The sequence below is a fragment of the Erinaceus europaeus genome, chromosome 6 (assembly GCF_950295315.1).
Source record: "Erinaceus europaeus chromosome 6, mEriEur2.1, whole genome shotgun sequence".
NCBI lineage: Eukaryota > Metazoa > Chordata > Mammalia > Eulipotyphla > Erinaceidae > Erinaceus > Erinaceus europaeus.
This window is the reverse complement of record NC_080167.1, coordinates 41374305-41397543: the sequence shown is the minus strand read 5'-3', so window position 1 is coordinate 41397543 and position 23239 is coordinate 41374305. Positions and strand designations below refer to the sequence as shown.

General features: G+C 37.4%; 1 protein-coding gene across 1 annotated transcript in view; it reads right to left on the bottom strand.

Moving 5' to 3' along the window:
- Positions 1-23239, bottom strand: part of CATSPERE (catsper channel auxiliary subunit epsilon) — a 129922-nt gene that overhangs the window by 49746 nt on the left and 56937 nt on the right. The window contains exons 8-11 of the mRNA XM_007534920.2: positions 11072-11178; positions 6033-6522; positions 2897-3374; positions 1058-1500 (exon numbers count right to left, since the gene is read on the bottom strand). Coding sequence (XP_007534982.2) covers positions 1058-1500; positions 2897-3374; positions 6033-6522; positions 11072-11178 — 1518 coding nt within the window. The remainder of the gene's footprint in view (positions 1-1057; positions 1501-2896; positions 3375-6032; positions 6523-11071; positions 11179-23239) is intronic.

Sequence of the window (23239 nt, the reverse complement as noted above, 5' to 3'; positions counted from 1 at the left end):
CATCAAAGCAAAGGACTTGAGGGAAGGAGGGAGGGAGGGGTGGAAGAGAATTGTGGGGTCCTAGTGTATAATGAAATTGTAGCCATATATCAATGACTGCACTGTAAGGCATTAACCCACTCAACAAAAAGTCTTCTAAAAATAGATTTGAAATAGTATTGGTATTCTTTAACTTTCAAAGAGTTGAACATACTTCTAAACTTATATAAGTTTAGGATAGGCTAATAAATTTAAATGGATTTAAGACAGTTAATGCAGTTACTGACATGTTGGAATGTAATATCTTTAAGGGAGGTTACCAAGGACAATGAATGATTTTTCTTCACTGTTCTAATTTTCTCTAGCAACTTACCTGTCCAACAACAGATGAGTGGCTAAGAAAGTTGTGGTATATGTACACAGTGGAATACTATTCAGAAATTAAAAAATGATGAAGCTACTTTCTACCTCATCTTAAATAGAGCTTGAAGGAATTATGTTAAGTAAAATAAGCCAGAAAGAGAAAGATGTATAAAGGATGATATCACTCATGGGCAGAAGTTAAGAAACAAGAACAGAAAGGAAAACACAAATAAAACTTGGACTGGTTTAGTGTAGTGCACCAAAGCAAAAGACTGGGGAATGATGGGAGATGGGGTGGAGAAAGGGGAGCTCTGGGGACCTGGTACATGATGATGAAAAAAAATGTGATTCGGGTATGACAGTGTTTTGTAGACATCTGTCATGGCAAGATGAGAAATTGTACTCGTGTAGCAACAGCTGTACTGTAAACCATTAACTTCCTAATAATAATAATAATAATAACAGCTTAAAAAAAAAACCAAAAACAATCCCATTAAATCTAGATAGGGAATCAATTTTAAAAACATAATATAGTGATCTGGGAGGTAGCCCAGTCAATAAAATCTTGGATTCCAAAGTGCATGTCTGGTTCTCTTTCTCCCCTCCTGTCCCTCTTATTAATAAATAAAATCATTAATAAATATTTAAAAGTAGAAACACAATAAATTTTAGTATTCATTAAGACCAAATGAAGAAACTTGAAAGGGTAACTTACTATGGTTTTAGTGCAGTATCCAGAAGCGATTTCATAGTGAGTACTGTATTCCTTTTCAAATATATTTGGGCCATAAGAGTCCACAAGGAGACGTAGGCCAGTATTTTCTGGGTAAACTATTTGAGCCCAAAATATCAGGCTCTTTCCCTTGTCCATAAAGTAAAAAAGATTAAAAATATTATGCTGAAATGCCATATAGGGGCATTTTTCTGCTAATTTGAAAACTGCACTCTCCAATTCCAGTTTTAAGGGGTATTCTTGTGAATTTGTAGTGCCATCATTAAAAACAGACAACAAACAAACATAACCAACTGTATTTAAATACATTATTGATTTTGTGTTTTTATTTATCCATAAGTGTAGTTTTATTGCATCTGTACTACTGTCCCTGAAATAAAACATTATATTGTTTGTCATTTTCACTACTATATCACCGTAATAATCTGGAAGAAAAGAGAGGGAAAGAGAGAGAAACTTGTTATTCTAAGTAACCATAAACCCATGCTTCAGTATTTAAGTGAACTACTACTAGCCAAAATAATTCTTTTTATAAGAACTCAATAGTGACATAGTTGAGAAAATTAGAATGTATATGCATAAACCTGTAACTTTATATAATACTGGAGAACTCTCTCACCACAATGTATAGCAATTCCCCTTGGGATATTTTTCTATGCTTTGCCTTATTACATCATTTATATAGAAAAATAGCTTTAATTTGCATATTAATAGTGACGAGGACCACAAAAGGAATGGTGTTGTTAATAAATATTGTTAAAGAATAAATTGTGACCCACCCACATGCTGCACATGGTAAAATTATAAGTCTACTATGACTGTATTGGGAGACTGAAAAAAGAAATTTAATCAAGTCATCATCATTATTATTATTTTGCCTCCAGTAGCAAGTCATGTTTAAATGTGTGGTTTATAAGATTTCAAGATTACAGGATAGAGTTCTATACTGCACCCACCACGAAAGTTCTGTGTCCCTATCCAGGGAGATAAAACCTTTATGGAAGTAATTAAGGTTAAAAGAGGTCAGAAGGGTGGGTCCTGAATCCAGTACAGTTGGTATCCTTACAAGAGACACCACACATTTCTATCTGCACGTACACGGAAGAAGGTCATATGAGGATACACTAAGTAGGTTTCTACTATCTCTAAGCCAAGAAGAGAGTCCTCAGCAGAAATCATTCTTGTTGATGCCTTGTTCTTGAAGCCTTAAGAACTGTGAAAAAAAAAATTTTTTTTTCTAAATTTCTACCTGGCTATCTATTGTAGTCTGTGCAACATAGATCTATTGTTTTAAGTCAACCAGTTTTGGGGGTCTTGTTATGCAAACTTTAAGAAACTAGTACATTAGGGGCTGGGTAGTGGTGCACCTGGTTGAGTGCACATGTTATAATGCACAAGAAACTAATCTCCTATGATGTTACCTTATATACTGAAAATGTAATGATAAGTTGCTTAGTTAATATCTGTGGAGCCACCAAAATAAATCTCTCCAAGAGTTCGAGTTTGCTATTTTGTTATGTATGGTCACAGTTAACTGAAATAGAATTAAAAGCCATCCATTTTTAGGTAGTAAAAAGTACACCTGTAGCTATCAAAAGCAATATACATTTTTGTATAAAAATAACATCTTGGGGCCTGACGGTGGCATACCCGGTTTAGCACACATAGTGCTAAGGGCAGGGACCCGCGCCAAGCACTGAGCCCCAGCAACCAGAGGCAAAAACAAACAAATAAGTAAAAAACAAAAACAAAAAAGAATCTTCATAAAAATATTTCTATTATGAAACCTAGAAAAATTTTTGTGAAATGGGAATGTCTCACCTAGAAAAATATCATGAATGGTGCTGTCCTCAGCTTCCTTTGACAGATTTACATTTTTTGAACTTGTCTCTATAATTCCAGTAAAAGCAAAATTTTCATAATAATAATAGATCATATGTTTGTCCCACATTAAGAATTCTGGTACTGCTGAATAGATAAAACTTGAGGTTAACACAGTCTCAGCACTGACAGTTAATAAAAAGGGTTGCCACTTCAATGCTTCTGAATCTTCATTGTATAATGCAAGGTAAATCTTTTTGTCTTTTGTAGCACTGAAATGATACTCAATAAAGAAGGCAATTTCCAAAGGGTGTACTGTATACTCAACAGTGTGTATATAGACGGCAGTAGCTTGTAATACTTGTAGAGTGGCTTGCAGACCGGCAGTTGTGAAGATTTTGACAAACTTAAGTTTCTCATATCCAAGATAAACTTCATCCCGTGTCCAGATTGCTAGAGAGCTTCTACTAGGTTTAAACTAGGATAAAGTTGAAAATAGTTAGAAAATCTTCAATTTGAGGGACATTCCTAATATATCCTGTATTCTAATTTTCTACTTTACCCCTGCAACCTGCTGTTGGGAGTGTATACTGAGCCAACCCTTATGGAAAATAGGCTGAAGATATCTCAGAACACTAGAAATAGACAACCCCCTTTCCTGAGCATTTACCCAAAGAAAATGAAAACATGGCTATACATAGATCTCTTCTGATAGGCGTTTTTGTTTCCTGTGTAATAGCCAAAGCTTGGGAGCAACCCAGATGTTCAATGGCTGGTTAAAAAAAAAAAAAAGATATATTTGGGAGTCGGGCGGTATACCGCACAGTGGGTTAAGCGCAGGTGGCGCTAAGCACAAGGACCAGTGTAAGGATCCTGGTTCGAGCCCCCGGCTCCCCACCTGCAGGGGAATCGCTTCACAAGCGATGAAACAGGACTGCAGGTGTCTATCTTTCTCTCCCCTTCTTTGTCTTCCCCTCCTCTCTCCATTTCTCTCTGTCCTATCCAACAACAACGAAATCAACAACTACAACAATAAAACAACAAGGGCAACAAAAGGGAATAAATAAATAAATAAATTTTTTTTAAAAAAGATATATTTCTATATATGATGGAATACTTCTCAGCTGTTCAAAACAGTGAAACCATCTCCTTTACATCACCTTTGATGGAACTGGAAGACATCATGTTAAGTGAGATAAGTCAAAAAGAGAAGTACAAAGTCCATATGATCTGACTTATATAACATAATAAATATAAATAAATAAGTAAGTAGGGACAGGAAAGGACAGAACAAATTGAGTGTGGACTGGGCATGGTGTATTGCATCAGAACAAAGAACTCTGGGAAGGAATAAGTGGATGGGAACTTTGGTGCGTTGTGAAATTGTACCCATGGCTCAATGACTGCACTGTAAATCAATAATCCCCTCAATAAAAAAAAATAAAAACAAACAAACAAATAGCATTTTACCAATCAAAGGTTCCACTTAAAGTCTAGGGCTTATTTTGCTGAAATGAGTGTAAAAGAATACTCAGACTGCAAATAGATTTAAAAACAAACCAACTAACTCTTCATAGAAAAGACACATAGTTCTTTTCATATTTGATAAAATGATACCTTCATAACATGATGGGAATTTTATGGAGTCCCAGCCATGGCATGAATTTTTACCCATCCACCAACTCTTCCTAATAGGTCTTCACTAAGTGCTTGAAGGGAGTTAGTCAATTTGGGGCAGGATGGGGTTATGTGAGCAATCCCTTAAAGTATTCAAAACCTCTCAAAAATATAAAGCATTAGTACTCTGAAGATGCAAGGGGGACCAGGCAACAAGGTTGACAGGTAATTGTTTTCTGACTACTGGTAACTTCCTGCATTCTGGCTGATTTTCTGTCTACTTGATTTTTGTATAACTGACAAAGAGGTGTGGAAATTTTCCCAAAACACATTCATCTATTTTTTTATTTTAATTTTTTAATTCATTCTTTTAAAGATAGAGACAGAGAAGGTATAGAGAGTGAAAGAGACCACAGCACTGAAGCTTCCTTCAGTGAGGTAAGGGCTGGCCTCAAGCCTGCCACATGAACATGACAAAGCGGCACACTATTCAAGTGAGATATTCTATCAGCCCACCTGTTTCTTTTTTGACTCAATTAATTCTGGTTCATGCATTTTGAAGTCTTGTTGTTATATACATACACATTTCGGACCGGTATGTTTTCTTGATGAATTGAAACTTTTATCATTATATAATGTCCTTCACTATCCCTGATAGTTTTTCCTGGTATGCTTGATATCAGTAGTCATCCAGCTTTCTTTTAATTATTATTTACAAAATATATCCTTTCCCAAAGTTTTATTTTTAATAAAAGCATGCTATCATATTTAAAGAAAGCTTCTAGTAGAAATACTGTAATGTTTTTAAAAATCCAGTTGATAATCTCTGCTTTCTTTTTTTTTTTAACTGTTGTTAAAAAAATGTCATTGTTATTGGGTAGGACAGAGAGAAATCGAGAGATGAGGGGAAGACAGAAAAGGGGAAAGAAAGGTAGACACCTGCAGACCTGCTTCACCACCTGTGAAGTGAACCCCCTGCTGCAGGCGAGGAGCCAGGGGCTTGAACCCGGATCCTTATGCCAATCCTTGAGCTTCAAGCCATGTGCGCCTAACCCACTGTGCTACCACCTGACCTCCCTAATCTCTGCTTTCTCATTAGTATTTATAGACCATATTTGCATTTGGTAAAATGATAACTGTGTTCCTATTTAGCTCTACCATTTTGTTGTTTTCTGTTTATATCCTCTGGCTTTTTGACTGCGTTTATTTTTTCTGCCCCCTTTGTATTTAAAAAAATTAGTATTCCATTTTAATTTATCAACTATATTCTCTTAGTTGAGAGGTAACTCTGTAAAGGAACTTCTGGTAAGTTAAGTCAGAAAAATAGAGCTACTTACAACCTTAAAGAAAAATAATTCTGCAACAAGTTGCATAGAATAGTCATTGATATACCCACCAAATAAGTGGTGTAGTAAATATATCTAAATTTATAGATGTCATATATATATATATATATATACACACACACACACACACACACACACACATATATATATATTCGCCATAGTATTTTACTAACCTTGAGTAAGAATCTGTTCAAACACCATTTTCTTGATATAATGCCCTTAATTTCATTTGGAATATTATTAGCTGCTCCCAGTTTTTCAAAAGAACTATAAGATTTTAAGTAAAGAATTCCATTTATTAGAAAAAATATTCCATCCTCTGACAAGACCACACTTGACACATTTTGTCTTTCAGCATCTGCCAGTATGTTTGGAGGCACTCTGATTCTGGTCCAAGTACGAAATGAATTGTTGGTGTGGTAGGACTCTACTTCCGATACCACAATACCAGATGAAGGAAGACATTCAATCCAGTCTGCTATTATCTGACTACCAGGTGGTGCAGTGAGTGGTAAATCGCCAGGAATCTCAGGCATTGTAAAGAAAGCAATCGGTAACATGAAGAGAAAATCGGCAATAAAGCAGTCTTGAAAAGTGACCTGGGTACCTCTAATCTCCTTTAGCACATCATCTGCTGCCATTGGTAGAATCATACGCCAGGTCCTATGAAGAGAACAGACATTAAATATGACAATACACTGGTTTCTTTCTTCTCATCTGCCTTTCACAAGTGTTGACAGTTAAAGAGTTTTTAATCTTTTATCAAAATAAATCTAAAGAGAATGAAATTGTACATATCTTCCTTTATTCTCATCGTCAGAAAAAAACAACCCTGGTAACAGCTCCTTCTGCTAGAGAGAGCCAGGCTGGGAGCATGGATCGACCTGTCAATGCCCACGTTCAGCAGGGAAGCAATTACAGAAGCCAGACCTTCCACCTTCTGCATCCCACAATGACCTTGGGTCCATACTCCCAGAGGGTTAAAGAATAGGAAAGCTATGGGGGTGTGGCACGGAATTCTGGTGGTGGGAATTGTGTAGAATTGTACCCCTCTTATCCTATGGTTTTGTCAGTGTTTCCTTTTAATAAAATAAAAAAGCAAATTTAAACAAAAAAAATTAGATGGAAAAAAAAACAATTCTTTCTGCTGCAATGTGCCTCTGTGTTCTCAACCAAATATGCAAGCATTGCTTTTGTAAATATGCCATTTTGCTGCATTTCATAAGATCTATTAGCTTGTATGTTCATTTTTATTGTCCTACACATTTTTCCTTTCTCTTTTTATGTTTTTATTGATCTAAGTACTTTTCAGAAGCATGTTGTTCAGTCTCCACATATTTGATATTTTATTCTGGAGACTGATTTCCAGTCTTATAATACAGAATAGGTGCTTTTCATGATTTTAATGATCACATATGTCAAGACCATTTTTTTATTCCAACATGTAAGTCCTCAAGAATGTGCCAGGTGCACTGGAGAATGCTTTCTGAACATCTGTGTTTATGCTATTTGTTAAATTTAAACATTTCAGCCACTATTTCCTTGAATATGGTCTCTGCTATATTCTTTCTCTTCCTTCTGGAAGTCCCATACTCTTATACTGACTTTTCTTTTTTCTTTTTAATTTTTTAAAATTAATTTTATTTTACCTTTTGTTGTCCTTGCTTTTTTAATTGTTGTTGTTGTTGTTGTTGATGTTGTCATTGTTAGATAAGCCAGAGAGAAATGGAGAGAGGAGGGGAAGACCGAGAGGGGTAGAGAAAGACACCTGCAGGCCTGCTTCATCACCTGTGAAGCGACTTCCCGCAGATGGGAAGCCAAGGGCTCTAACCGGGATCCTTAAGCCGGTCCTTACACTTTTTTTTTTTTTAATTTTTTATTTAAGAAAGGATTAGTGAACAAAAGCATAAGGTAGGAGGGGTACAACTCCACACAATTCCCACCATCCAATCCCCATAACCCACCCCCTCCCATGGTAGCTTTCCCATTCTCTATCCCTCTGGGAGCATGGACCCAGGGTCGTTGAGGGTTGCAGAAGGTAGAAGGTCTGGCTTCTGTAATTGCTTCCCCGCTGAACATGGGCGTTGACTGGTCGGTCCATACCCCCAGTCTGCCTCTCTCTGGTCCTTGCACTTTGCACCACGTGCGCTTAACCCGCTGCGCTATACCACCCGACTCAGTATATTGACTTTTCTAATGGTGTCTGATATTTCTTTTACTGTTGCTTCATTTTTTTTAAAGCCCTTGTTTATCTTTGTTTTCTACTTAAAAGAATGTGGCCGTTTTATCCTCTAATTCTGACATTCTCTTCTTTGTATGGTTGAGTCTACTTATTAAGCTTACCTATTTAGCTTATATTTCACTAATTGTTCTCCATTCCCTATATCTCTACTTGGAATTATTTTCTTCATATCGTCAGTTACATTGGTGAACAAATTCCTTGAATTCCTGTATCTCTTTATTAATCTGATTCTCCATGCTGAGGGTTTCTTTTTTTGTCAGAGGACAAAAAAGTTTCATATAAAGCCACACTCAAAAAGTGAAAGAAATATTGTAAATGTACCAACTGATGGCAAGTAAATCCATAACCTATTGCAATAGGTCCTTTGAGCATTAATTAAGTTTCTTCTCCCATGCAGTTCTTTGCAAGTCTTTCTGGAGTGTGGTCAGGCTTAACCATGCTTGGATGTTATTCTTACCTAAGTGCTTCTTTAAGCTCTTCTGCTTAAATTTCAGTGCTGCCTAGACAGAGGGCCTATCCTGTCCCTGTAGGACCATTTGTCTGTTTCTGGCATTTTATAGCTGCTTTTATTGCCTGGGGGCCTGAATATTCACTGGCATGGCTATTTTCTTTAGTATATTACTGAAGCATCCATTCAGCACTTGGTGGTGTTTTTTTTTTAGAACTTTTGTAGTTGACTGTGCAGCCATCTTCAAGTCCCAAGAATCAAAGGAGATGGACACCAAGGATCATCTGGAAGTAGCACCAAGATTGTAGCAGGCGGGCCAGAGGCTGGCTGTGTCTGACCTGACAGGAGGACTCAGGCTCACTGTACCCCCATATAAGCAGTATAAGCAGTAGACTGCAAGGTCAGTTCATTGTGGTGGTCTTACTATCTGGTGGGTCAGTCTACCTGATTGTCTGGTCTACCATTCCCTGCCTTTTTATGATGCTGATCCCAACAACCACTCACAGTCTAGAACCAAAAGTTTATAGCTTTTTAAATGTCTTCATGAAGAATTTTCTAAATTCTGTAGTAAGTTTCCCTGTCCTGTATATTCATGGATTTTTATTATGGATTTGCTTTCTTCAGGAAAAAAATTTTTTTCCACAGTATGACTTTTTGCTTTTCTGTATTTGTGTATGTGGCCTAGCTGCTATTGTTTGGCTGCAAGCTGTACTGTGGCTACAGTGGTGGAATTTTCTTTTGTTTATAAGGTGTGGTATGGAGGGTGTGGGCACTGAACTCACTAAATAGCTCAATTGGTAGAGCAAGGGACTCTCATTCTTGAAGCTCTTAGTTTAAACCCTAGCCATCACATGTGCTACAACATAGTCCTGTTTTTTTTTTTTTTTTAGAGAAAAATAATTATTTTTACCTGTGTCCACTACCCTGATTCCATCTATTACAGCTCAGAGTTTGGTAAGATGAAAGGACAACACCATGTAATGATTATAAAGGATGCAATACAACTGAAAACCTGTATTGAGCAGACTACAAGGAGGAAAATATGGAATTGAATCTGTGTTCTAGTTTTCAAAGACTAGTATGTACTCCCACATAATAAATCCTTATCAGAGCACTATTATCCAACTTCATCAAAACCCATTTGTACTTTTACCTTACTGCTTCCTACTGAAAAAGGAAAAACATCCATTACATGATGAATGTACTTTGATAACTCAAGATCACCAACCCAACTTTATCTTCCATCATACTAACACAGAAGCAGCATTTTATTCAACATTGGCACAGTCAGCATCAAATTACCACAAACTGGCCTATACACTGGGCATCCATTTAGATTTTTCCTGTAGCTACTTTCACCCAAACGATTCTCTGGAGGAGGTAGGGGAACTTAGCCAGCCTGGTTTTCAAATGGCTTCATTTTCTTGGGCTTCACACCCTCTCCCCCTGCCCTCCCCACCTAACTGGGAGGTTTCCTGAGGCTAGACAGGAGAACTTACAGTTCTATTTTATTTATTTATTTTTTTGAGAAAGCTACATAATGTTTTCCATAAATACTGGGCCATTTTGAATTCCTACTATCAATGTATAATGGTCACCTCTTCTCCATATTCTGGTCAGTGTTTGCTGTTTTTTGTCTTTTTTTTAATTAATTTTATTTATTTTTTTGAGAGAGATGGAGAGAGAGAGAGAAGAGAGAGAGAGAAACACCAGAGCACTGCTCAGCTCAGGCTTATGGTGGTGCGGGGGATTGAACCTGGGACTTAGGAGCCTCAGGCATGAGAGTCTGTTTGAATAACCATTATGCTGTCTCCCCTGCCTGTTTTTTGTCTTTTTAACAAGTAAAAAAAAAAAAAGGTTAACTTTTACTTGTTTTCAACAATGCAGTTAAATTCCTCCCTAGTTCCCTTATCCTCCAAGATTTAGTTGATAACACTCTCGATGTATTCCACTGAGCTCTGGAATCACCTCTCTCATAACTTCTGTTAATTATATTTTGTTTTCCCTCACTAACTATAGGTGGTTTGAGGGCATAAATTATATAGTCTTATTATAAACACCTTGACCTGTGCCCTTGTTTGATATATTAAGAAAAGCTGTTTAAACCATATGCAGACCTACTGGTTTTTCACAGTAATATATAGTATTTCTCAAGTGGAATTTGGTGTCTGCATACATACTGATGGTAGTAATAGACTGGCTTATCAATCACACCACTCTCATTGGAAACCGGGAGGAAACATTTGAAGATATTGACAGTTTGTTTTTTTTTTACCATCCTGAATAAGACTCTTAGATTGAAGTTTAACTATCAATAAAATTGTGAAACTATAATCCAAGAGTCAGTTAACATTTTTCTTAGTAACAATTTTTGATGATCACATTTTTGAATGTGTAATATAGAAAAAGATACATGTAAATTTCATACATGCTATTTACCAGAGTTTAATAATTTTTTTTTAGGTTTTAGATATTTATCTAACTAAAAATCAAAGATAATTTCATATTAAAAAAGTAAATACCCATCTATCATTTCATTTTCTGCATAAAATAATTTTTTGTTCAGAAATGTATAAATGACAGGTTTCTGTCCCAAAATGGCCAATTGCTTGGTAAGTATCTTGGAATTCTGTAAAAGAAAAAAATCCACATTTCAGTCGTTTTATAACCAAAATTACTATGGATTAACATTGATACATTAAGATCATTTCCCTTTATAAATTACCTTTGTAAGATCCAGGGTTTTTTTTTTTTACCAGATAACCTCCTCCCCATTACAATTTTATGAATTATATGAGACCTTTCTATAAATGAAAAATTAAAAAAATTATGAATTATGAATAAGCCACAATACAATTCTCAACATGGAAAAAAAATTACATATAAACTCAGTTCCAAGATTCTTAGGACAAACTGAGTCTATCGGAACTTTATATAAGTATCACTAGCTATGATCCCAATGCAATACATAAGGAAGTTTCTAAAATGAAAGTGTTAAATTTATTTTTATATGAATCTGCTTTCACATAATGAACACTTTCAAAGCATCTTTTAGTGATAGACAGATAATCTAGTGCAGAGGATTTGCATGCACAAGGTCCCAGGCTCAGTCATTGTCACCATCAAAAGTCAGAGATAAATAGTGACCAGGTCACTGGTATTAAAACACAACAAGAGGATGACAGAGGAACTAGTGGGGGTTGTACTGTTTTGTGGAAAACTGAGAAATGTTATGCATGTACAAACTATCGTATTTACTGTGGACTGTAAAACATTCATCCCCCAATAAATAAAAAATAAAATAAAGATAATAAAAAATTAAAATAAATAAAGCACAACAAAATAGGTATTCAATGACACCTGAAATTTTTAGGAAAACATCTTAGTATATAGACTGATATGGTAAGTTGCCATTTTTCTTTTCTTTTTTCTTTTTCTTTCTTTATTTCTCTCTCTCTCTCTCTTTTTAACCTGGGCACTGATCATCTCTGGTTTATAGTGGTGTGGGGGATTGAACCTCGGACTGTGGAGTCTCAGGCATGAGAGTCTTTTTGCATAATCATTATGCTATCTAGTCTCATCCTATTTTTTTACTTCTTTACTGGGGGATTAATAGTTTGCAGTTGACAGGAAAATACAGTAGCTGGCATATGTGTAATAGTTTTCAGTTTTCTGTGTTAACACGTTAAACCTCCACCTAGGTCCTCCTCCATTATCATGTTCCAGGACCTGAACACTCTGTAAGCTCCCTATTTTTCATAGGAAATTTATGGGAGGTTCAAATGACTGGAATTATTTCTAATACAGCTCTGTTAGACTAGAAGTAAGGATTTCATTGTGGAGAATTCCTAGAGTAGAAATAAAAAAATTCAGGACTTCTGGTATTAGAGCAGCAGCTACAAAAGGCAATTAAAAAAAAAAGCACCCAAAATCTCATTAAATCATAACTAGGATTTCTGAATAAACATACAGGAGGGTGTAAGTACAATTGGGCAAAGGGTAGAAAAGGAAAGAAAGAATGCAGAAGAAGTCATATGTGCTAGCCGCTTGAAAGTTAAGTAACACAGCACAGAACATTATCAGCTGCTGGAAGGGGGGATTTCTTGATTCTTCACCTGTGACCTTAGGGAGATCAAGATATTCTCACCCCAGTGAGAATGTCATACATCAGAAATGACAGCAACAACAAATGCTGGAGAGGTTGTGGAGACAAAGGAACCCACTTGTTCTGCTGGAAGGAGTGCAACCCCTGTGGAAAGCAATCTGGAGAACTCCCAGAAGGTTAGAAAAGGACCTTCCATATGACCCATTAATCCCCCTCCTGGGGATATATTCTTAGGAGTGAAGCACACCCATCCAAAAAGATATGTGTATAACTATGTTCATAGCAGCACAATTTGTAATAGCCAAAACCTAAAAGCAACTCAGATATCCAACAACAGGATGAGAAAGTTGTGGCATATATTCACAATGGGATACTACCTAGTTATTAAAAACGGTGAATTCACCTTCTCCACCTCATCTTGGATAGAGCTAGAAGGAATTATGTTAAGTGAGATAAGACAGAAAGAGAAAGATAAGTGTGAGATGATCCCACTCATTAACAGAAGTTGAGAAAGAAGAACAGAAAAGGAAACACAAAACAGAATTTGGGTTTGGAGTATTGCACCAAAGTATTGCTGCCCTCGTTATTTTATTGTTGTTGTTGTTGTTACTGAAGTCGTTGTTGTTGATAGGACAGAGAGAAATGGAGAGAGGAGGGGAAAACAGAGAGGGGGAGAGAAAGATAGACACTTGCAGACCCACTACACTGCTTATGAATTGACTCCCCTTCAGGTGGGGAGCTAGGGCTCAAACCGGGATCCTTACACCAGTGCTTGCGCTTTGCACCACGTGCACTTAACCCGCTGTGCTACCGCCTGATTCCCTGTTCATGCACTTATAATAAATTTTCTTTTGAAATATTAAATCACCTATGATCTTAAACCAGGGAGACCAAAAAACAACCAGTGCTGTCAGCATTTAAGATACAGTTATTTGAAAATAACATTAAATTACATAAACCATTGTAAGGCCTTGTATGGTACTGTAAATCGCAAACATGGGGTTTTCAAAGTAAACCAAGCTCCTAAATAACTTGGTTATAAAAATAATTATCTATTGCCTTCTTAAACTCTAAGACAGCACGGAACCTTCCTCATTCTCTTTTCAAATCTGTATTTCTCCTAGTACTGGAACCTCTGGAGCTTTGCTTGTTTTCCTTCATGCGTCTCTTGATCCCTACCATTTGATACTGCATGTGATCACCTCAACCAAATTAATGCAACCAGTGCCACCTCAAACTGTGTCCAAAGATGCCAGACCTGGGATGACAACCCTCAAGCTCCAATACTCTGGTGAGACCTTTCCTAACTCATAGGACTCCTTAGTTCCATCTTAGGTGGCACAATTCCTAACAAAGTTACACAACCTAGATATAGACTAGGGTCCATGAGATAGGGCATATGTACACACGTATCCATAAGTTAGGGCAAAATATATACTTTAAAGTAAAAGGGTGCAGTAGTCTACAGTGACTCAATAATTGCAGCGATCAAGCAGAAAGACCTAAAGAAGACACCATAAAGTACTTAATCAAATAGTTTGTACTTAGGCCTGGATATCTTCCTCTCCTACTCCGTATTTCATTTCCCTCAATCACTTTAAGTCTAACCTTGTCAGATACAGTAAGGACTACAAAAGCTAGATAAAGTAAGAGACTGGCTCCCTTTAACGATGGCCCTTTTGGTCACTACCAGGCTACTCTATCATCTAGGACTCTAGTCAGGGAATCCTTAGGTTCCCACATAGATATGATGGGCCTAGACCTCTAACAGATCCCCTCTCCATGGTCACTGGTCATCTCCATCAGGAACAATATCATAAACTCTCTTGAGGGCCTCTACAGGACCTTGTCCTCTCCAGGGAGGCTGAGTCAGCTTACACTGCCACTTGAGGAAGACTGGTCCTGAAATGAGAGCAGCCTAGAATGTTCCTAGCTATGACCATGGAATGTGAGTTCAGAATGACAGAGATGCAGAAGTTAAACAGGCTTTTATGTTAAATATGAATAGATACGAGTCCTATGGAAGACCAATGGGGTTTACAGTTAATGGTATTTATGTACTTTTTCCATATTTGAGAGCTACTCTCTTCCCTGATCCAGCTTTCTAGTCCTATTTTTAACTCTAATACCATCTTCTTCCCAGAAAATACTTTTAGACCACCTGCATGTTGGCAATTGAGCTCAGGCAAAATTACAAAAGTCATGGGCCCCTTGGAATACACCTAAAATAGACTTCCTAGCTTCTTCGTATGTGAAGACCCTTAGTTCTGTCTGCTCTATTCTTACCTCTAGGTTCCCAAACATTAAACAGTTTGTCCTGCTTTATATTTTACTCCTTTTCACTCACCAAGTTACAGATGCTATCATGATGTCACCCTGACTTCCCTGGGCAGACAATTCTACCAACTGTGTTCTGGATCCTCACCTCCTCAGAGCCCAATCCCATCAGGGAAAGATATAAACAGACGGGGGGGGGGTATGGATTGACTTGCCAACATCCATATTTAACAGAGAAGCAATTACAGAAGCCAGACAGACCTTCCACCTTCTGTATTCCGAAAAGAATTTTGGTCCATACTCCCAGAGGGATAAAGAATAGTGAAACTAGGGGCCAGGCAATGGCACAACTGGTTAAGCACTCACACTACAGTGTGCAAGGACCCATGTTCAAACCCATAGTCCCCACCTGCAAAAGGAAAACTTCACAAGTGGTAAAGCAGGGCTGCAGGTATCTCTCTGTCTATTTTCTCTCCCTATCTTCTCCTTCCCCCATCAATTTCTCTCTGTCTCTATCCAATAATAAATAAATAAAAAGATTAAACAAGAAGAATAGAGAAACTTCCAGTGGAGGGGATGGGACATGGAACTCTGGTGGTGGGAGTTGCATGGAATTGCATGCCTCTTATCCTACAGTCTTGTCAATAATTATTAAATCAGTAATAAAAAATTCACTTGTGTGATATCTAGCATGTATTTCCAAAATGTTTGCATGCTATTCAAAGAATTGTTCTTCATACAGATTGACTTGTGTGCCAACATGCTTAAAAATTCAATTTAAGTGGTCCGGGAGGTGGTGCAGTGGTAAAGTTTTGGACTCTCAAGCATAAGGTCCTGAGTTCAATCCCCGGCAGCACATGTGCCAGAGTGAGGTCTGGTTCTTTTTTTATTATTATTATTTTTATTTATTTATTTATTGGGGAATTAATTTTTTACATTCAATAGTAAATACAATAGTTTGTACATGCATAACATTCCCCAGTTTCCCATTTAACAATACAACCCCCACTATGTCATTTATCATCCATCATGGACCTGTATTCTCCCCACCCACCCACCCCAGAGTCTTTTACTTGGGGGCAATATGCCAATTCCATTTCAGGTTCTACTTGTGTTTTCTTTTCTGATCTTGTTTTTCAACTTCTGCCTGAGAGTGAGATCATCCCATAGTCATCCTTCTGTTTCTGATTTATTTCACTCAACATGATTTTTTCAAGGTCCATCCAAGATCGGCTGAAAACGGTGAAGTCACCATTTTTTACAGCTGAGTAGTATTCCATTGTGTATATAGACCACAACTTGCTCAGCCACTCATCTGTTGTTGGACACCTGGGTTGCTTCTAGGTTTTGGCTATTACAAATTGTGCTGCCAAGAACATATGTGTACACAGATCTTTTTGGATGGATGTGTTGGGTTCCTTAGGATATATCCCCAGGAGAGGAATTGCAGGGTCATAGGGTAGGTCCATTTCTAGCCTTCTGAGAGTTCTCCAGACTGTTCTCCACAGAGGTTGGACCAATTTACATTCCCACCAGCAGTGCAGGAGGGTTCCTTTGACCCCACACCCTCTCCAGCATTTGCTGCTGTTACCTTTTCTGATGTATGACATTCTCACAGGAGTGAAGTGACATCTCATTGTTGTCTTTATTTGCATTTCTCTGACAATCAGAGACTTGGAACATTTTTTCATGTGTTTCTCAGCCTTTTGGATCTCTTCTGTGGTGAATATTCTGTCCAAGTCCTCCCCCCATTTTTGGATGGGGTTATTTGTTGTCTTGTTGTTGAGCCTGGCAAGCTCTTTATATATGTTGGTTATTAAACTCTTGTCTGATTTATGGCATGTAAAGATCTTCTCCCATTCTGTGAGGGGTCTCTTGGTGTGGGTAGTGGTTTCTTTTGCTGTGAAGAAGCTTTTTAATTTGATTTAGTCCCATAGGTTTATACTTGCCTTAGTCTTCTTTGTAATTGGATTCCTTTCATTGAAAATGTCTTTAAAATTTATGCAGAAAAGAGTTCTGCCAATATTTTCCTCTAAGTATTTGATAGTTTGTGGTCTAACATCCAAGTCCTTGATCCACTTGGAATTTACTTTTGTATTTGGTGAAATACAGTGGTTCAGTTTCATTCTTCTGCATGTTTCAACCCATTGTTTCCAACACCATTTGTTGAAGACACTCTGCTTTCCCCATGTAATAGTCTGGGCCCCTTTGTCAAAGATTAGATGTCCATAGGTGTGGGCCTCATTTCTGGGCTCTCAATTCTATTCCACTGGTCAGTGTGTCTCTTCATGTTCCAGTACCAAGCAGTTTTGATGACAATGGCCCAATAATACAGTTTGAGATCTGGGAGTGTGATGCCTCCAGTTCTGTTCTTGTTTCTCAAGATTGTTTTGGCAATTCTAGGTCTTTTCTGGTTCCAGATAAACATTTGTAGCATTTTTTTCTATTCTCCTAAATAATGTGCTTGGGATCTTGATGGGGATAGCATTAAATTTGTAGATGGCTCTGGGTAGTATATTCATTTTGATGATGTTAATTCTTCCAACCCATGAACATGGAATATCTTTCCACTTCTTTGTGTCTTTTTCAGTTTCTTTGAGTAGTGACTCATAATTTTCAGTATACAAGTCTTTCACTTCTTTGGTTAGGTTTACTCCTAGATATTTTATTGTTTTTGTTGCTATAGTAAAAGGGATTGATTTCTGGATTTCAATTTCTTCTAACTTAGTGTTTGCATAGAGGAATGCCACTGACTTTTGAATGTTAATTTTGTAGCCTGACACCTTACTGTATTGCCTGATGGTTTCCAAAAGCTTCTTGCTGGATTCCTTAGGTTTTTCTGTGTATACTATCATGTCATCTGCAAATAAGGAGAGCTTGACTTCTTCTCTTCCAATCTGTATCCCTTGAATTCCTTGCTCCTGCCTGATTGCTATGGCAAGAACTTCCAACTATGTTGAATAGTAATGGTGATAGTGGGCAGCCCTGTCTAGTACCTGATCGGAGGGGAAATGCTTCCAGTTATTCACCATTGAGTATGATGTTGGCTGTAGGTTTGGTATATATAGACTCTACTATCTTGAGGAATTTTCCATCTAGTCCCATTTTTTGTAGTGTTTTGATCATAAAGAGATGTTGTATTTTGTCAAAGGCTTTCTCTGCATCTATTGATATGACCATGTGGTTTTTGGTCTTGCTTTTGTTGATGTGGTGGATCACATTGATTGATTTACGTATATTAAACCAACCTTGCATGCCTGGGATAAACCCCACTTGGTCATGATGAACAATATTTTTGATACACTGCTGTATCCAATTGGCTAGAATTTTGTTCAGTAGTTTAGCATCTATGTTCATCAGAGATATTGGTCTGTAGTTTTCTTTTTTGGTTGTGTCCCTGTCTGCTTTTGGTATCAGAGTGATGTTGGCTTCATAGAAGCGGGCAGGGAGTATTCCAGTGTCTTCAATCTTCTGGAAGACTTTTAAAAGTAGAGGTATTAGTTCTTCTTTGAAGGTTTTGTAGAATTCATTTGTAAAACCATCTGGTCCAGGACTTTTATTTTTGGGGAGATTTTTGATAACTGTTTCAATTTCATTAGCTGTGATGGGCCTGTTCATGTTATCCACTTCCTCTTTACTTAGTTTTGGAAGTTGGTAGGTATCTAGGAAATCATCCATTTCTTCCAGGTTCTCTAGCTTGGTGGCATATAGTTGTTCATAGAAGCCTCGCATGATATGTTGAATTTCTGTGGTGTCTGTTGTGATAGCTCTTCTTTCATTTACTATCCGATTTATTTGGATCTTCTCCCTTTTTTGTTTTGTGAATCTGGCTAAAGGTTTGTTGATTTTGTTCACTCTTTCGAAGAACCAACATTTACTTTCGTTGATCTTTTGTATGGTTTTCCTATTCTCAATGTTATTTATTTCTGCCCTAACTTTAGTGATTTCTGAACTCCTCGTTGCTTTAGGGTTCCTTTGTTGTTCTTCTTCTAGGTCTTTAAGATGTGCAATCAGGCTGTTTATTTGTGCTTTTTCTTGTTTCCTAATATGTGCTTGTATAGCTATGAACTTCCCTCTTAGGGCTGCTTTAGCTGTGTCCCAAATATTTTGATAGCTTGTGTCTTCATTTTCATTGAAGTCTTGAAACATTTTGATTTCTTCCTTGATTTCCTCTTTGACCCAGAAGTTGTTAAGAAGTGTACTGTTGAGCTTCCACATTTTGGCACTGTTACTAATCTTTTGTTGATTTTAAGTGTTAGTTTAATTCCACTGTGGTCTGAGAAGATGCTTGGGATGATTTCAATGCTCTTGAATTGGCTGATGCTGTCTTTGTGGCCTAATATATGGTCTATCCTTGAGAATGACCCATGTGGATTTGAGTAAAATGTGTATTCCAGTTTCTTGGGATGAATGACTCTGAAAATGTCCAATAGTTCTAGTTTATCTGTCTCTTCATTTAGCTCCCTTATGTCTGTATTGATTTTCTGCCTGGATGATCTGTCAAGTTGAGAGAGTGGGATGTTGAAGTCCCCTACTATGATTGTGTTGCTGTTAATATATTGCTGTAGCTCTTTCAGTAGAAGTTTGATGTATTTAGTTGGCTTCTCATTGGGTGCATAGATGTTAATAATTGTTAAGTCCTCTTGATTGACTGATCCTCTGAGCATTAAGTAGTGTCCATTCCTATCTTTTTAAATCTTATCTATTTTAAAGTCTATCATGTCAGATATGAGAATAGCTGCTCCTGCCCTTTTTTGTGGGCCATTGGCTTGTATGATAGTTTTTCATCCTTTCACTTTAAGTCTGTGTTTGTCTTGTTGAGTTAGGTGGGTTTCCTGTAGACAGCATATTGTTGGGTTGTATTTTCTGATCCATATTCCTATTCTGTGTCTTTTAATAGGTGAATTCAGGCCATTGACATTTATTGATATCAAAGATTGAAGATATTTTAACGCCATTCTTGTAGAGTTTTAGAGTGTTTTGATATATGTCCCATTTGTGGTGGTCTTGTTGCTTATAGGAGAGCAATGCCGGCGGACCCGCCCCCGCCCCTCACGGGGTCACGGGGGGATGCCAGGGGCCTCCCACTTATTCTACACCTCTCATGTCTCTTCACCGTGCCAGACTAGAGTCAAACTCAACAGAGTCTTCTTTCCCTGCTGATTCCGCCAAGCCTGTTCCCTTGGCTGTGGTTTTGCCAGATAGTAGGTAGGGACAGTGGGAATCTCATTCATCCATTCATACGTGTCACTAATTAGATGACGAGGCATTTGGCTACCTTAAGAGAGTCATAGTTACTCCCACCGTTTACCCACGCTTCATTGAATTTCTTCACTTTGACATTCAGAGCACTGGGCAGAACTCACATCGCGTCAACACCTGCCACGGGCCTTCGTGTGATGTCTGGTTCTTTCTCTCTCCTCCTATCTTTAGCATAAATAAATAAAATCTTTAAAAAAATTAAAAACAATTAAATTTAAAGAAACAACTTAATTAGTCAATGGGTTTAAACTTTTATCAATACACATTTTTGGTGAAAGGGTAAGTAGCGCATATTCATTTATAAATTCAAGGAGAGAAGCTAGGGGATATTTGATGCATAACTTAGAGAATAAACTGAATATTAACAATAATACATAGAATGAGGAAAACGTCCAAACATTAATTGATGCAATAATCATAGGAGTGAGGAAAGCTTTTGAGGGAAATATTATCCGAAATTGGGAAACACAAATGAGACTCTGAAAGAAACATGACTGTCTCAAGGTAATTAGAGAGCCAAAAGCTGAAATAGCATAGTTAAGAGCCCAACTATTTGAACATGCTAATACTGTAACTGAACATGGGAACAAAATAGCTTAACTAATAATAAATGGAGTTCAGGGAAGTGAGTTGAGTACAGAACAACTGAGACAGAAATTAGAATTAGCAAGATTGAAGATGAGTTAAAGATAACTAAGAAATAATCAAGAGAACTAAAAAAGAGATTAAGAGACACTGAAAACAACAATAGTAATATTTAGGATGACCTCAAAAGTAGTAATATATATGGAAGTGGTGGGGAGGGTTCAGGTCCTGGAATATGAGGATAGAGGATGACCTATCGGGGATTGTATTGTTATGTAGAAATGTTATACATGTACAAACTATTGTATTTTACTGTCAACGATAAACCTCTAATCCTCCAATAAAGAAATAAGAAAAAAAGGACTAATATATGTAATATTGGCTTTCCAGAGGAAGAAACAGTTTAAGGAAGTCATAGTACAGGTGATAACAGAAGAATATTTCCCCACTCTAAACAACAGAAAGGACATAAAGATTCTAGAAGCCTAGAGAGTCCCATAGAGAATCGACCCAGACCTAAAGACACCAAGACACATCATATTTAGAATGAAAAGGAATAAAGATAAAGAAAAGATTTTGAAGACTGCAAGAGAAAAACAGAATCACATACAGAAGAAAACTCATAAGATTATCAGACTATTTCTCCATGCAAACTCTAAAAGCTAGATGAGAATGGCAAGAAACCAAGATACACGCACACGCACACACACACACACACACACACACACACACACACACACACACACACTAAGGACTCAATAAGAAAGACTTTCAGCCAAGAATATTGTATCCTGCTAGACTGTACTTCAGACTAGATGAAAGGATAAAAAACTCAAACAAGCAAAAGTTGAAGGGATCAACCATCACCAAGCCTGCTCTAAATGGTCTCCTATAAACAATAACAAAATCTCCATAAATGTGCTACATATCAGAACACTCTGAAAAATTCTGAATAATGGCACTGAAATATCTTAAATCCCTAATATCAATAAATGTCAAAGGCCTGAATTAATCTATTAAAAAGCACAGAGTAGGGAGATGGATCAGAAAACATAATCATCATGTTGTATGCAGGAAACACAACAGGACAAACAGACTCAAAGTGAAAGGGTGGAAAACTACTATACAAGCTAATGGACCACAAAAAAGGTAAGAATAATTATTCTCAGGGAGTTGGGTGGTAGCGCAGTGGGTTAAGTGCACCTGGTGCAAAGTGTAAAGACTGGTGTAAGGATCCCAGTCCAAGCCTCTGGCTCCCTACCTGCAGGGAAGTCGCTTCACAGGTGGTGAAGCAGGTCTGCAGGTGTCTGTCTTTCTCTCCCCCTCTCTGTCTTCCCCTCCTTTCTCCATTTCTCTCTGTCTTATCTAACAATGATGACATCAATAACAACAACAACAATAACTACAACAATGAAAAAACAACAAGGGAAACAAAAGGGAAAATAAAAGTAAAACCAAAACCACATGATTATCTCAATAGGTGCAGAGAAAGCCGTTGACAAAATCCAACATCCTTTCATGCTCAAAACACTACAAAAAATGTGAATAGATGGAAAATTTCATAAGGTAGTGGAGTCCATATAGAGCCAACCTACAGCCAACCTCATACTCAATGAACAGAAGCTGAAAGCATTCAAACTCAGATGAGAAGCTAGATCAGAAACTATCAAATACCTAAGAGGAAAATATTGATGGAACACTTTCACACTTAAACCTCAGGGACATTTTTGATGACACAAACCCCATTGCAAGGAAGACTAAAACAAAAACAAATCATTGGGGCTACATCAAATTGAAAATCTTCTGCACAGCAAAAGAAACCATCACCAAAATGAAGAGACTCTTCACAGAATGGGAGCAGATCTTCACATGCTACACATCAGAGAAGAGGCTAATAAACAAAATATATAAAGAGCTCACCAAACCTAGCAAGAAAAAAGAAAATGACCCAATACAAAAGTGGGGAGAGGATATGAACCAAATTTTCACTGCAGAAGAGATGCAAAAGGCCAACAAATATATGAAAAATTTCTCTAGGTCACAGACTGTCAGAGAAATGCAAATAAAGACAACAATGAGATACCACCTCACCCCTGTGATAATATCATACATCAAAAACTATAGCTTCAAAAAATGCTGGAGAGGTTGTGAGGACAAAGGAACCCTCCTGCACTACTGATGGGAATGTAAATTGGCCCAACCTCTGTGGAGAGCAATCTGGAGAAACCTCAGAAGCCTAGAAATGAACCTTCCATATGACCCAGTAACACCCCTCCTAGGGATATCTCCTAAGAACTCAATCATACCCATCCAAAAAGCTATATGTACACTTATGTTCACAGCAGCCCAATTCGTAATAGCTAAACCCTGGAAGCAACTCAGGTGCCCAACAACAGATGATTGGCTGAGGAGAAAGCTGTGGTATATATACTCAAGGTAATACTACTCAGTTATTAAGAAT